This window comes from Chelonoidis abingdonii, chromosome 5, assembly GCF_003597395.2.
Source record: "Chelonoidis abingdonii isolate Lonesome George chromosome 5, CheloAbing_2.0, whole genome shotgun sequence".
Taxonomy (NCBI): Eukaryota; Metazoa; Chordata; order Testudines; family Testudinidae; genus Chelonoidis; species Chelonoidis abingdonii.
This window is the reverse complement of record NC_133773.1, coordinates 145,597,522-145,611,452: the sequence shown is the minus strand read 5'-3', so window position 1 is coordinate 145,611,452 and position 13,931 is coordinate 145,597,522. Positions and strand designations below refer to the sequence as shown.

Genomic DNA, 13,931 nt, shown 5'->3' with positions numbered 1-13,931 from the left:
TCACTCAGATGAGGGTGAACTGCAAACAAACGGGGCACGTTATAAACCTCAAATGCTGGTGGTTATTCCGTACTTAATTTTACCACCAGCACAAAAGAGCTTCTATAAGTACCTTCACTGGTTACTTTAGAAGTCCAAACAACACAGTTCCCTTAAAGTGCCCAGCCTCAGGTTCTCCGTCCAGACTCACCTGTCAAACATATGATGATGATTCCTTAAAATCTTATTCATCATATAAAGAAAAGGTTCTTCCAATCCTAAAGGATCAGCCACTACTCAGGTTCAGTTATAACTTAGATCTTACCCACACAATACACGCTTACAGCCAATTCTTATTAACTAAGCTAAAATTTATATTTAAGAAAAGAAACGAGAGAGAGTGTTGGTTAAAAGATCAATATACATACAGACTTGAATTCAGTTCTTGAGGTTCAGATACATAGTAGAGGTGAGCTTGCAGTAGCCAAAAGTCCTTTTAGAAATAGTCCATAGTTATAGTTCAATGTCCTACTCCAGATGAGGCCTCACCAATGTCGAATAGAGGGGAATGGTCACATCCCTCCATCTGCTGGCAATGCCCCTACTTATACAGCCCCAAATGCCATTAGCCTCCTTGGTAACAAGGGCACACTGTTGACTCATATGCAGCTTCTCATCCACTGTAACCCCTAGGTCCTTTTCTGCAGAACTGCTGCCTAGCCATTCGGTCCCTAGTCTGTAACAGTGAATGGGATTCTTCCCTCCTGAGTGCAGGGCTCTGCATTTGTCCTTGTTGAACCTCATCAGCTTTCCTTTGGCCCAGTCGTCTAATTTGTCTAGGTCCCTCTGTATCCTATCCCTATCCTCCGGCATATCTATCACTCCTCCTAGTTTAGTGTCATTAATGAAGATATTGAACAAAACCGGCCCCAGGACTGACCCTTGGGGCACTCCGCTTGATACTGGGTGCCATCTAGACACGGAGTCATGGATCATTACCCATTGAGCCCGACGATCTAGCCAGCTTTCTATCCACCTTATAGTCCAATCGTCCAGCCCATACTTTTGAACTTCTGGCAAGAATACATGGCCCAGCTGGCGACAGGGTGGCTCTCATCGCCAGTCATCACTTCCCATTTCTATTTCTGGGCCAGGGCTGCTGTCAGAGGGAGGCTCTAACGCAGCAGGCTGCTGAAAGGACCCACAGGCCAGTGACCAGGGGCTCAGCTCACCGCGAAGGCAGGACAATGGCGACGGACAATATCTATGAGAACATGCCGATGACAGAAGCTGCTCCCCAGCCCAAAGGTAAGCACAAGAGGCTGCACTGGACCCTGGACTCCCGCTGGCGTCTCCTTGGCTTTATGGTCTCTGGAGAGCATCCTGGGCAGCGATCGCTTGCTCCACTGACCACGTCCCCAGTGCTCAGCCTTGTGCTGGCCAGACAGCACCACGGGCAGTGGGCAAGGGTGCTCGGTCAGCGCTTCCCAGTGCATTCTCTCCCCTGCCAGTCCCCAACAGGAGAAGGGCACAGGGGGAGAGATGGGAATCCCTGCACAGCATCCCAGCCTCCTGCTGGGCAGAGCAGTGGCATGGGCTGGCCATAAAAGCCATCCAGGCTCCCCCTCCCCAGCTCACTGCCACCATCAGCCTCTCCCAGGGGTTCTAGCAGGGTTCAAAAAAGATAAGTTCATGCAGGACATGTCCATCAATGGCTATTAGCTAGGATGTGCAGGGATGGTGAATCCAGCCTCTGTTTGCCAGAAGCTTTTCCCACATTTGGTTGTGCAGGTGTCAGCTGAACAAGGGCCTGCTCCAGGAGTTGTTTATCCCCTTTGGTTTCAGTGCAATCCAGATGCCATGTGGCAGCTGTTCTAGATTCGAACACGTGAAAGATGCCCAGGAAGGGTCAGGAGACAGGCAGGGAGACGGGGCTGACAGAAGTGGAGGCTGCAGCCATAGGCAGCTGTAGCTCCGCACCGAGCTCAGCTAGGCTCTCTGCAGCGACAAAGGAAAACACAAGGGGAATGTAGCCGGTGCTGGGTGACAGAGAAGCTCCTCCCAGAATTTGTTTCAGGAAAGGGTGAGAACTGGAAACTCAGTGCATTAGTGAAAGGCAGCCTCACTCTTTGGTTAGCGTGAGAGAAGCCACTTCCGCAATGTAAGGGGATTATCTGGACATCTGAGTGTTGTCTGCCGGTTCCAGGAACCACACCCCATGGGGGAATGGCACGAGCTAATGGCTGAGGCCCAGATCAGACAGGGAGGGGATGTGGCCAGGGGCAGCAGGTTTGTAGAAATTTCGGTGGTGCTCAGAACACCCAGAACCCACCCCCTGCACCTGCCTAAGGCTTTGGGAGGGAGCTTGGGGGCAAAAGTGGGTGTGGGGGGAAGGGTGGGGTGCAAGAGGGAGTTTGGGGGGAGCAGCCGCAGAGTGGGGATGCAGGAGGGAATGAGGGGTGCAGGTGGGGGTGCAGGAGGAGGTGATGGGTGCAGTCTCTGGGAGGGAGTTTGGATGCTGGGTGCAGGCTCTGGGCTGGGGAAGAGGGTGGGAGTGGAGGAGGGGGTGAGGGGTGCAGGTGGGGGTGCAGGCAACAAACAGAACAAAAAAAAGGAAATATTCTTGCACAAAACTGCAAACAGTCCCAACCCTGTGGAACTCTGCTTTCAGAGGATATTGTGAAGGCCAGACCACAACAGAGTTCAAAAAAGAACTAGATAAGTTCATGGCGGACACGGTCCCATCAATGGTATTTAGCCAGGATGGGAGGGATGGTCTGTCCCTAACCTCTTTGCAGAAAGCTGGAATGGGCACCTGGGGATGGGATTTGGTCATGCGGCCTGAGGATGTGAGGTTCAGTAGCAGCTGCAGTTAAGCACCGAGCTCAGCTAGGCTCTCTGCAGTCCCTAAAGGAAAAAAGCTGGATATGAGGCCTGGACAGTGCCTGTGCTTGGGTTGCCAAGTAAGGCTACCGCATTGTTTGGGCTGTTCATAAGTAGGGTCATGCCCAGCCAGATTGAGGGATGTGATCATTCCCCTCTATTCGACATTTGGTGAGAAGCCTATGCTGGCATTCTGCTGTCCAGATTGGGAGTCCTCACATTGGAGTTCTGTGTCAATCACTTGAAGAGGATGTGGGAAAATTGGAAAGAGTCCAGCGTGATGAGGGCAACAAAAATGATTTAGGGGGCTGGAGCACTATTCGACTTACAAGAGAAGACTGAGGGAATGGGATTGTTTAGTCTGCAATGACCGTAAATCGAAAGAGAAACTGAAGGGGAGGATTTTGATAGCTGCTTTCACAACTGATTGGTCTTGAAAAAGGGTTCCAAAGAGGATGGTGTTACGGCGTCCCGGGCGATCTATGGAACTGCTCCCCACAAAGCAAGTCACGGACTTTAGGGGAGCCTCCTCTCCCATTGCAGCAGACTGTCTTCAGGGCAAGAAGCTCACCCAGCTTTCAACTCTCTGGTCTCTCCTTGGAGCGTTCAGCCAATCTCTGCCCCCCATGAGGCTTCCGTACAGGGTTCTGCCCAGGGCAAGGTGAGACCAAAGTGGGAATGTCTGCCTGTGGTCTGTTGAATGCTGAGTGGGGAGTATACCCTGTGACTGAAGGTCTGCAGGGGTTGTGCTGGACGGCTGCACTGCGGAATGGGGAAGGGAGGGATACCTGAGCATGTAACCTGAGACCCCAGGAGGGGGGTTAAGTAGGCCAAGTGACACCTCTGCCGGGGACACTGGACAAAGGACACAAAGTTTGGAGAAGCCGAGGGGGGGCTGACTGAACGGACATGGCGGGATTTCAGTTTGGAGCTGGCTCTGGGGAAATGGAGAGGGGCCCGCGATGGCTTGGGCTTCCCCAACAGGGCTTGTGGCATCCCCTGGGGCCCCAGATGGACCTAACTAAAGGGGGTCCTCATTGTCTGTGACCGGCAAAACTGTCCTTGGACTGTGCTCCTGTCATCCAAATAAACCTTTCTGTGTTACTGGGCTGGCTGAGAGTCACGGTGAATCGCCAGGTAGCGGGGGTGCTGGGCCCTGACTGCCCCCACACTCCGTGACAACAGGGTTCTGGGGAAGCCAGAGGCTTGTCCTGCACACACACCCCCACTTTTCAGTTCTAGATGTGACTCTTAGCCAGCCAGTAGGCTAGGTTTAGTTGCTGGGCACAAATGTCACAGTTAGAAACTGAGGCACCCCACACATATTCAGAGGAACATTTTTAGAACAGAAAAAAAAAAAAAAACTTCCCCCCAGTTCGTCACATCTCTCCCACTTCGAGACCGAACGTGAAGAGCGAGGTCACTTCCAGCCAGTGACCTGGGGAAGTGTTGAAACCCACCACCGTTCCGCATGGATGCCCCAGCATCTCTCCCATTCCTTGGTGGAGTTACACCCAGGACATCTCTGTTTCACACCCTCCCTTCCAAGGTCGGGTCATGCTTGGCTGGCGCTTGCAGGCTGCGTGTGGAAGGTTTATGCGGCCTGTGCCCTTTTGCAACACCAAATACCCTGGGGTTTAAACTGGGTGTCGTTGGGTCTTTTCCCAGCGCTCACAGTTTCTAGTGGCTGCAATTTGGGCTCTCTTGGTTTAAAGGAGCCCCCAGTTTGACCTTGGCCACCCTCTGAACAGGTGTTCTGTTCCCAGTGCTGGGTGCAGGCTCTGGGCTGGGGAAGAGGGTGGGAGTGGAGGAGGGGGTGAGGGGTGCAGGTGGGGGTGCAGGAGGAGGTGATGGGTGCAGTCTCTGGGAGGGAGTTTGGGTGCTGGGTGCAGGCTCTGAGCTGGGGAAGGACATAGGAGTGGAGGAGGGAATGAGGGGTGCAGGGTGGGAGTGCAGGAGGAGGTGATGGGTGCAGTCTCTGGGAGGGAGTTTGGGTGCTGGGTGCAGGCTCTGGGCTGGGGCAGGGGGTGGGAGTGGGAGTGGAGGAGGGGGTGAGGGGTGCAGGCTCTGGGAGGGAGTTTGAGGGTGAGAGGGAGTGCGGGGGATGGGGGTGCAGGAAGAAATTTGGGGGCCGGAGGGTGTGTGTGGCAAGGGGGGGTGCAGGCTATGGAAGTGGATGGGGGGTTCGGTGCTTACCTGGGGCACCCCCTCCGGCAGCGGCTCCTAGGCAGGGCAGGCTAGGAGGGTCTCCACGTGCTGCTGTCCCCAGGGACAGCCCCCACAGCTTCCAGTGGGCTGCAGGGGCATTCGGGGCAGGGACAGCACGCAGCAGCACAGTTCCACCACAACGAGCTGCATGGACGTTCCAGCAGCCAAGCGGAACAAGCGCGCAGGAAGCTGTTCAGTCCCACTGCATTGCTGGGTGGCAGTGGGCGTCTTGCACTGCTTTAAATCGCCTGGGGGTGGCAGACAGAGCCGGGGACATGTGGGGGAAGTGTGCAGAGGGGAGCAGGCAGGAGCCAGGCCTATGGGCCAGGAATATTCCTCATGCCCGGACACCATGGGCCCATAGAACTTGCAAGCCATGGGTGCGGCAGGCTGAGACTATCAGAGAGAGGAGAATCTGACAGTCTTGCATCTCCAAGCAGCTGCCGTTCACCCTGGGGAGACCAAATCCAGAGCACACCGAGCACACTTACTTCTGTCTACACATAGATCCTGGCTCGAATGCAGCTCTAGTCTTCTCCCTTCAATGTGCAGGGGAAACAGTCTTCAGGTTTTGCCCTGTGATTCGCCCCTTGGCTGCCTTGCAAGGAGGAGCCCAGCATCCCGGGGATGGGTTATCAGACAGGGATGCTGTAGAAAGGCCCTTCTGAGCACACTGCTGCTGTCAGCCCCACTTCTCTCCTGCAAAGAATCATTTCCCCTCATTTCACTGCCTCGTTGTATTCATATTTCATAAGTTGTTTCAGGTTCCTTTTCTCATTTAAAAATACTCCTTTGGGCCTGGACTTCACAAGCTCTCAATGTCCCTCTCTAGAAATGCTTAGGCAAGGGGGAAATCCTGCTCCCAGATCTCTCGCACAGGACGCCTGCCTGGCACTAGAGTCACTCCTGATTTAGGGAGAGTCGCTTTTCACATTCGAGTTCTGGTCGGTTCTGACCTTATTTGGCCTCATTCCGCTGTTGCTGTTAACCACAGTCAGGGAATAGGAGGCTGAGCAGCTATTGGATGTGGGGGGTGTAGTTTCCTCGGTCAGTGGCATTTGAGCTGTAACTTTCCATGGATACGTTTCTTCTTCTCCTTCAAGGAAACCCTCCCGAGACATCGGTCCCTTGGCCTGGCACAGGTCGCGGGGCACGTCATCACTGCTGTCCTTCTTCCTCTGGGTCTGGCCCTGCCACTGTCCCTCCTTGCTGTGACACTTCTGGTAATTCAACTGCAGCTCCAACGCCCAACGTTTGCCAACTTACATACAGGTCAGCTGGCTCGACTGGGCAGTGGGGGCACTCCACATTTCAGTAAGGAAATCAACTGCGTTTCCAGTCTGTCTCTCCAAATAAATCCTACTCCAGGGAGTTCGAATGGAGCTGTAAGATCTACTCCTCTTGTTGATACTAGCACAAACTTTTTCTAAGTCTAACGATGGTCCCTTTCTTTGAGAAGATGACTCATCTTTTAGAGAAAGGAAATGCAGTAGATCTCATCTATCTGGATTTCAGTGGTGTTTGATACAGTTCCACAAGGGAAATTATTAGTCAAATTGGAGAAAATGGGGCTTAATATTGCTGTTAATCCCTGTGTGAATAATCCTGAACTTTGCACTACTGAATTTCATCCCATTTCTACTACTCCAGGTGTCAAGGTCGTCCAGCTCTACTTGTATGATATTCCGGTCCTTCTCCATGCTGGCAATACCTTCCAACTCTGTGTCAGCTCTTGATTTCATTAGCGCACTCCCCTTTTTGTGCCAAGGTGTTTAATGAAAACATTAAATAAGATTTGTTATAAGACTGGTTCCTGAGGAACTCCACTAGTAACCTCCCTCCAGCCTGACAGTTCACCTTTGAGCATGACCCGTTGTAGTCTCCCATTTAACAAGGTCCTGATGCACCTTTCAATGGGGTCGGGAAGGAATTTTCCCCCAAATCAGATTGGCAGAGACCCTGAGGTTTTTTGTCGTCCTCTGGAGCCTGGGGCACGGGTCACTTGCAGGTTTGAACTAGTGTAAATGGTGGATTCTCTGTAACTTAAAGTCTTTAGATCATGGTTTGAGGACTTCAGTAATTCAGCCAGACGTTATGGACCTATTACAAGAGTGGGTGGGCGAGGTTCTGTGACCTGCAGGAGGTCAGATTATGATCATGATGGGCTGTTCTGGCTGTAACATCTATAAGACCTGTCTCTGCCTTAGTTCTCCACCTGTAAAACAGGGGGCGGAGACTTCCCTACTTCACAGGGGTGTCGTGCGACATTAAATAATATATTAAAGACTGTGAAGTGCTCAGATACTACAGTGAAAGGAGCTAGAGCCGTACGATGGATCGCGGGAAAGATTCCGCAGGCAGCACTTAGACCACAGGTCTGTTGATGATGCACAAGCTGGAAGAGAAACTGGCTCCCTGGGGCATCACTGTGTTGGCCCTGCAGCGCTAAGGTTTGTGAAAGGCTGATTTTTAGGAACAGATGCTCTGCAGGTGTAAATCGAAGTAGCTCCTCTGAAGTCAGATTGACACCATCTGAGCAGCTGCCCATTAGTCTGGAGGCCCAGATCCTCAGAGGCATTTCGGCTCCTGGTTTCCATAGAATTCACTGGGAGTTTGGGGCCTGACACTTCTAAGGGTCTGGGCCTCCAGTTAGCAGACAGGCCCCTGAGACACACCAGGAGTGGAGCTGTCAGGATTGTTAATAAGAACTTGGACAGCCACAGTGCTCAGAAGCTGCACCCAGGTCCTTCTTTCCATAGCGCTAGGTGCTGCACAAACATGCAGTAAAATGAGGTCATAGAATCCCAGAACCATTGGGTGAGAAGGGACCGCAGGGCATCTAGTCTAACCCCTGCCAAGATGCAGGATTTGCTGTGTCTGACCCATCCCAGACAGACAGCTCCAGCCTCCTTTCGAAAACCTCCCGTGAAGGGGCTTCCACGACCCCCTGAGGTGTCTGTTTCTGAGATTTCATCTCAATCTGCTCTGCTGGAGTTTGTAGCTTCCTGCTCCAAGGAGCTGACGCTCTATGTTAAGATGATGTAACATATACCACGAGAGAGCCCCAAACAGGGCCTTGGCTGTGCCGGTGTCCCTCCTCGGGAGGGAAGCTGTCCAAGATTAAAATAAAATACGTCATAGAGAACAGCCTCGCGCTCAGAGCATGTTCCTTCTCTGGGCGTGGCTGGTCTGCAGCCGCAATTCAGTTCGGTCGCTGACCTGCAGACGTGTGATTTCTAGATCTCCGGGCACAGAGCAAGCTGCAAGCGGTTGAAGAAGCAGTGCAGAAGCTCCAAGTCTCTCTGCAGCCTAACGACGCCTCGGACGCGTCAGCAAAGAGATCAGACAGTAAGTTGCAGGACGAGGCATCAGGGTCAGTTCCCCTCCCTTGGCCTGGAAGCTGACCACTCTCCTGCCTACAGGGATGGTGGGTGCCTGGCCTCCTCCTACTCCCTTGCATACACTTCCCTGCCAGGTGGTCCTGTCCCCTGTCTAATGAGCTGCTGCTCTGCACCTTCCTCTGCCAGCAGAGGCTTTGTTCCCAGGGACAGGTGGCTGCTCCAGGCTCCCTCCGAGCTCCCCTCCTGGCAGTGGCAGGCTGGCTGCATCCGTCCCATGCTCCTAAGCAGGATGCTAGTGGTCAACATCTTCCATCCTTTCACTGTTGCTCCCTTCGCTCCATAGATTTCGCCTTGGCCTCGGTATTGTCAGGGTTGCATTTGAGGGAAAGACGGATGCAGCTCATGAGACATACAGGGCTGAAGTCAGACCCTGGTGTAAGCAGGACATCAGTGGAGCTGCACTCGTGGGTCTCAATTTGCCCCCCAGTCCCTGAGCCCTCCCTGTGCAGCTCCAATAATTTGGGTACCTGCCACAGTCCCATTGCTGGAGGCAGAGCGCCCCTTTGTGGCCACGTCTCACAACCGTCTGTCTGTCTGTCTGGCCCAGGGCTGCACATACAAACCCGTCCATGGATCAGGTTATTCAGTGTCCAGTCAGAAAATGGGCCTGAACTAAACCCTGGCACAGAACTCGCCTGAACGCTGGGCTGTTCAAAATCCCAGCCTGGAGCTCAGGGCCAGGGCTCGGGTCCATGGATGTTCTTGCACCCCCACGTCTGCCCCATGCTGCAGGGGACCCACTCACAGCTCACAAGGGGGGAGCAATTGGGAAGAGGTGGCTGGGGAGATTGCAGGGACAGGGCTAGAATTCAGGATCGCTGGGGTCAATTCATAATTCTGCTGCAAACTTCCTGTGTGATCTTGGGCACCTCTCCCTGCACCTCAGTTCCCCTGCAGACAAATCATCCTTTATTTCGCCCACCTAGAGTCTATTTTGACTGTGAGCTGTTGAGAGCAGGGACTGTCCCCTCCTGTCCATACAGCGCCTGGCACACAGGGGCCTGCAGGTGTTGTTCTACCACACATGCTGATAATCAAGTGTTCTGCATCTCCACTGACGTCGCTGTGATTTTCTTCTAGCTCTGCAGCTATTGGAAGAAGCGCAGGCAGGAGTCCGGCTGCTGAAAGACCTGCTGGGTAACGTCAGCGCAGCATATGGAGAAATCCAGATCCGTCTGGACATCAGTGAAGCGCGAGCAGCAGTGAAAGATTGCTGCAGTAAGTACGAGATGCAGTGCTGGCTGGTGCTCTTTCTGCTGGTGCAGAGAATGAAAGGAGGATATCAGGCTCCCAGGCTGACAACACAGCGCCTTTCTCCAGCCCCAAGTTCTCTTCCATTGAAAATCACTGGTGGCTGCACCTGTGGCCACACCGTGGTGATTGGTGTGGAGTTAAATTACACCCTTGGCCTCGTTAGCCTAATGGGAGCACCCAGCTGTCAGCTTTTCTTAGACACTCCAAACCTGTCAGCTCACAGGCAAAAAGTGACCCTGGCATTTCAGCATATGGGGCGTTACTGTCAGAACCATCCCTGAGCCAGCGCCCCCGGCAGGGTGTTGGGGGAGGTGCCAAATTGCAAAACACTCGAGACCTTTGACGTATGATCAATGAAAATTTTTGATACTGAACCGGGAGATATTCCACCTTGGGCAGCTACATTCCCCCTCCTGAACTCCACCTGCCAGCTCAGCTGAACAGTGAATCTCCCCTTTCCCGTTACAGCCGTGCTGCTCTGCACTGGGACCAGCGCCCATGCTCCAGCCTAGATGCAGCTGCATTTCAGTGCTGGGGCAGTGACGCTATGGTGTCTGCTTTCTGCAGCTCTCTTTGGGATCCATTATGTGCCCAGACAATGATGCTGGCGAATCAAAAGTTCCCTTGGCTGGGGATAGCTGAAGGGCAGGGGCAATGCAGCATTTGAAACGCTGAGTTCCCTGCGTGTGTTCTTGTAATTTTAGCCCAGGGTCTCACCTCAGTCTCTGCTCCTAGGTGATGTGCTGACAAAGCTCTCCTGGGGCTGGAAGCTTTACAGTGGGAACCTCTATTACTTTTCAAAAGGAAAGAAGTCGTGGGAAGAGGCTGAGCGGTTTTGTGTGTCTCAGGACTCGCACCTGACCTCTGTCTCCTCCCAGAAAGAACAGGTGAGTGCAGGAACCTCCTAGGGGTTTGGATAATGGGTCAGTGCCTTGCATCACACCAGAAGGAGGTAGAAGGTGGCAGCAGAGGTTGCAAACCATCGGAAAGGATGCCAAGCCTTGGTATCTGACTCGGGGGATTCACCCATCAGTTTGAAAGCAGAGATGCAGCAGAGGAACAGTGCCAGGATCTGGACTTTACAGAGTCTGGGGTACTGGAGAGGGTGGATTTGGGGTCAGGCTTATTTCTGATATTCCTTACTTCCAATGTAGCATTTCCTGCAAACCCAATGACCTTTCCCAGTGAGGACCCCTTTGATCCCTCTCCCTGGGCCTGAGCTCCTGCTGGACAATCTAGAAGCCTGTATCTGGAAGGCTTGTGTGCAAGGGGCCATGTACCTCTCAGAGAATCCTCTCTCCCCACGTGCCCACTGTAGCCCTCACCACAGGCCTCTGCAGCACTTTCTGAGGAGGAAAATCCCACCCTCTGGCAGGGCCAGACATTGCAACCTGTTCTCTGCTCCGAGTTTTACCTCCTGCAAGGGCAGAGCACTGGTGTGAACTCTGAGGGACCGTGGGGGGAGTGTTCTGAGACAGGTCGCTGCTGTTAGCCCCAGGCAGATACAGATGCAGACACACACACAGAGCTGCTCCAGGACTCCCTCAGGGTCTCCCAGCTAGTCACTGTCAGTGTTGGGGGCAGGACACCGCATCTCCCGCTGCTCAGTGCCCTGTTCACACCACCAGATGCCCTTTCCTCTCCCCCAAAATCTGTTCAGCCCAGGCAGCTGCTGCTGCATCCTGCATCCTCTCTTGGGTGACCTGCACATGCTGCAAACTGTGTTGTGCAGGAGTTTCTCTCCAGCGAGACCAAGGGAGAAGCTCATTGGATTGGACTCACCGACCAGGAGACAGAAGGCAGCTGGCATTGGGTGGACAGAACAGAATACAGAGCAGACGCAAGCAGGGGGTGAGTGAAGCTTGAGAGACTTGATTATTTATTACACGTTTGGTCACAAGCTCTTTCGGGCAGCGTCTGTACGGCCCCTTGTGTCTATGCAGCACCCGGCACAGCGGGCCGATCCTGAGGGAGACCCCCGGGTGCTGCCAGGACGGCAGTGAATCCTCTCAGGAATTTCTGCTAATGCCCCTTTGCTTAGAGCAGGAGCCTAAACACGGAGTGTGTGTTCAGTGCCCACTGAGACCCAGGGCCAGAGCTTCCCCTGGGGTAACTCGGCATTGACTTGAATGAACCACAGGGATTTACACCAGCTGAGGATCTGACCCCAAGTCAACTCAGTACAGCCAGGGGAGTCTGGAGTGAGCGGCAGGTTCCCGCTCTCCTTGGGATTGCACTGCGCTCTCCCCTCTGTCGGGCTGGGCAAGGGGAGGCTGTGGGGCCGGGGACATGGCCAGAGCCTGCTGCAGTCGGTGCAGTGACCTCAGTGGGCTGTGGGCGAGGCCCGTAAGCAGGGCCAGGGAGAAGTTAATGACTGACCCCCGCTGCCCTCTCTTCCCATTCCTGCGTTCCCATCTCGGGGGTGCCTGGGACGTGCTGTGCCACCTGCTCTGGTTCTGGGCACTGAGATCTGAGTTGCTGCTGCTCAGCATTTGGAGCCACACACTGACTTTGGCTCTTTGCTGGCCTGTCAGGCGCAGGGCAGTTGCTACCCCCGGCCGTCAGAAGCCCTTCGTTACCATGGCCACAAGAGCTGTGGAGAACTCTGAGGGGTGACCGGGGGGGCATCGCTTCACCGCGTCACTGCTGGGTGTCTTGGTCCCCTGCCAACAACAGAGTCCACAGAGCAGAACTGAGCTCAGGAATTGCCTGTGGTTCTCCACTGAGACATTGACACTCTGATCTGTAGGTTCTGGGAGGAGAATCAGCCAGACAACTGGGATCAGGGGACAGGAGGCAAAGAAGACTGCGTTGAGATCCGCACAAGGAAGCTGAATATGTGGAATGATGCCAATTGCACTCTGCCTTCTAGGTGGATTTGTAAGCAGGCCCATGGACAGGCTGGGCTGTGACATGCAGGTCCCAGCACCTCAGAAAGCGCCTTAATTTCCAAGCTATGGAGCATGTTTCCCACCCACCTGCCAATGAGGAGCCCTGTGTACTGGCGGGGATCGCATGGGATGTGCATCACAGGGACGCTTTGTCTTGGTGTGATATTTCTGGCTGTAGCAGAGAGAGCTGCCCTTATGCCGCTCAGTGTGGCTGGCTCTGTAATTTGTATGTTTCCTGGTCTGTCACTGAATAAAATCCTTGGATTATGGCGCTGTTGTTTCACAATCACCCAATAAATAATGATTTGCTTGACTTGAATTTCTAATTTTTGCACCTTTGGATCTGATGTTATGATGATGTCAGAGCCATCTATATATATATATTTTAAAAGTCCAGTTGTATCTGATAAGGAAGGTATGTCTCAAAATATGTTTGGGGCACCAAGGAGATAAATTCAGGCTCAGCGGGGAGACTGGCTTCAACACTTGTTTGAATTCTCCTATCCCTGCCTTGCTGTGCCACATATCAAAATGTGTCTGTCTCTTCCAACCCAGCAGGAGCAATCCCGCCCAAAACTGTCACTTCCTTAGAAGGACCCAATCGGTTGTTTTTCTGCATCTCAGGCGTCTCTTCCTTCGAAGATGTGTATGTGACGATGTGGTTCTGGCGGGACCCAACTGAGAGTGCCAAATCAGGACCAATTGCTCTAACAGGGCAGTCATAGCCCAAGGCTGGGGTTTTTCCACCTCTAAGGCAAACCAAACCAGCCAGACAAAAATGACTTCGGTTTCGCCCCACTGGCTAATCGCAAGTCACACAAGCAATTTCCCTAGACACTCCAGTATCCCAGTATCACCACCAGTCCCACATGTCCTGGGGATGAATGGTTATGAAAACCAACACCCCAGTAAAAGAAAAAGGTTCTCTCGATCCCAAAGGACCAAGCCCCAGACCCAGGTCAATATACACATCAGATCTTACCCACAAATCCTTTAGAATCTAAATCCTTTAGAATCTAAAATCTAAAGGTTTATTCATAAAAGGAAAAAGACAGAAGTGAGAGCTAGAATTGATTAAATGGAATCAATTCCATACAGTAATGGCAAAGTTCTTGGTTCAGGCTTGTAGCAGTGATGGAATGAACTGCAGGTTCAAATCAAGTCTTTGGAATACATCCCCTTCTGGGATGGGTCATCAGTCCCTTGTGCAGAGCTTCAGTTTGTAGCAAAGTCCCTCCAGAGGTAGGAAGCAGGATTGAAGACAAAATGGAGATGAGGCCTCCGCCTTATATAGGTTTTTCCAGGTGTAAGAACA

At 53.0% G+C, this 13,931-nt stretch overlaps 1 protein-coding gene across 1 annotated transcript in view; it reads left to right on the top strand.

Moving 5' to 3' along the window:
* Positions 1–1,136: 1,136 nt before the first annotated feature.
* The window catches only part of LOC116833456 (C-type lectin domain family 4 member F-like), a 68,666-nt gene continuing 55,871 nt past the window's right edge, over positions 1,137–13,931 (top strand). Inside the window, exon 1 of the mRNA XM_075066729.1 lies at positions 1,137–1,287. Coding sequence (XP_074922830.1) covers positions 1,227–1,287 — 61 coding nt within the window. The 5' untranslated portion in view covers positions 1,137–1,226. The remainder of the gene's footprint in view (positions 1,288–13,931) is intronic.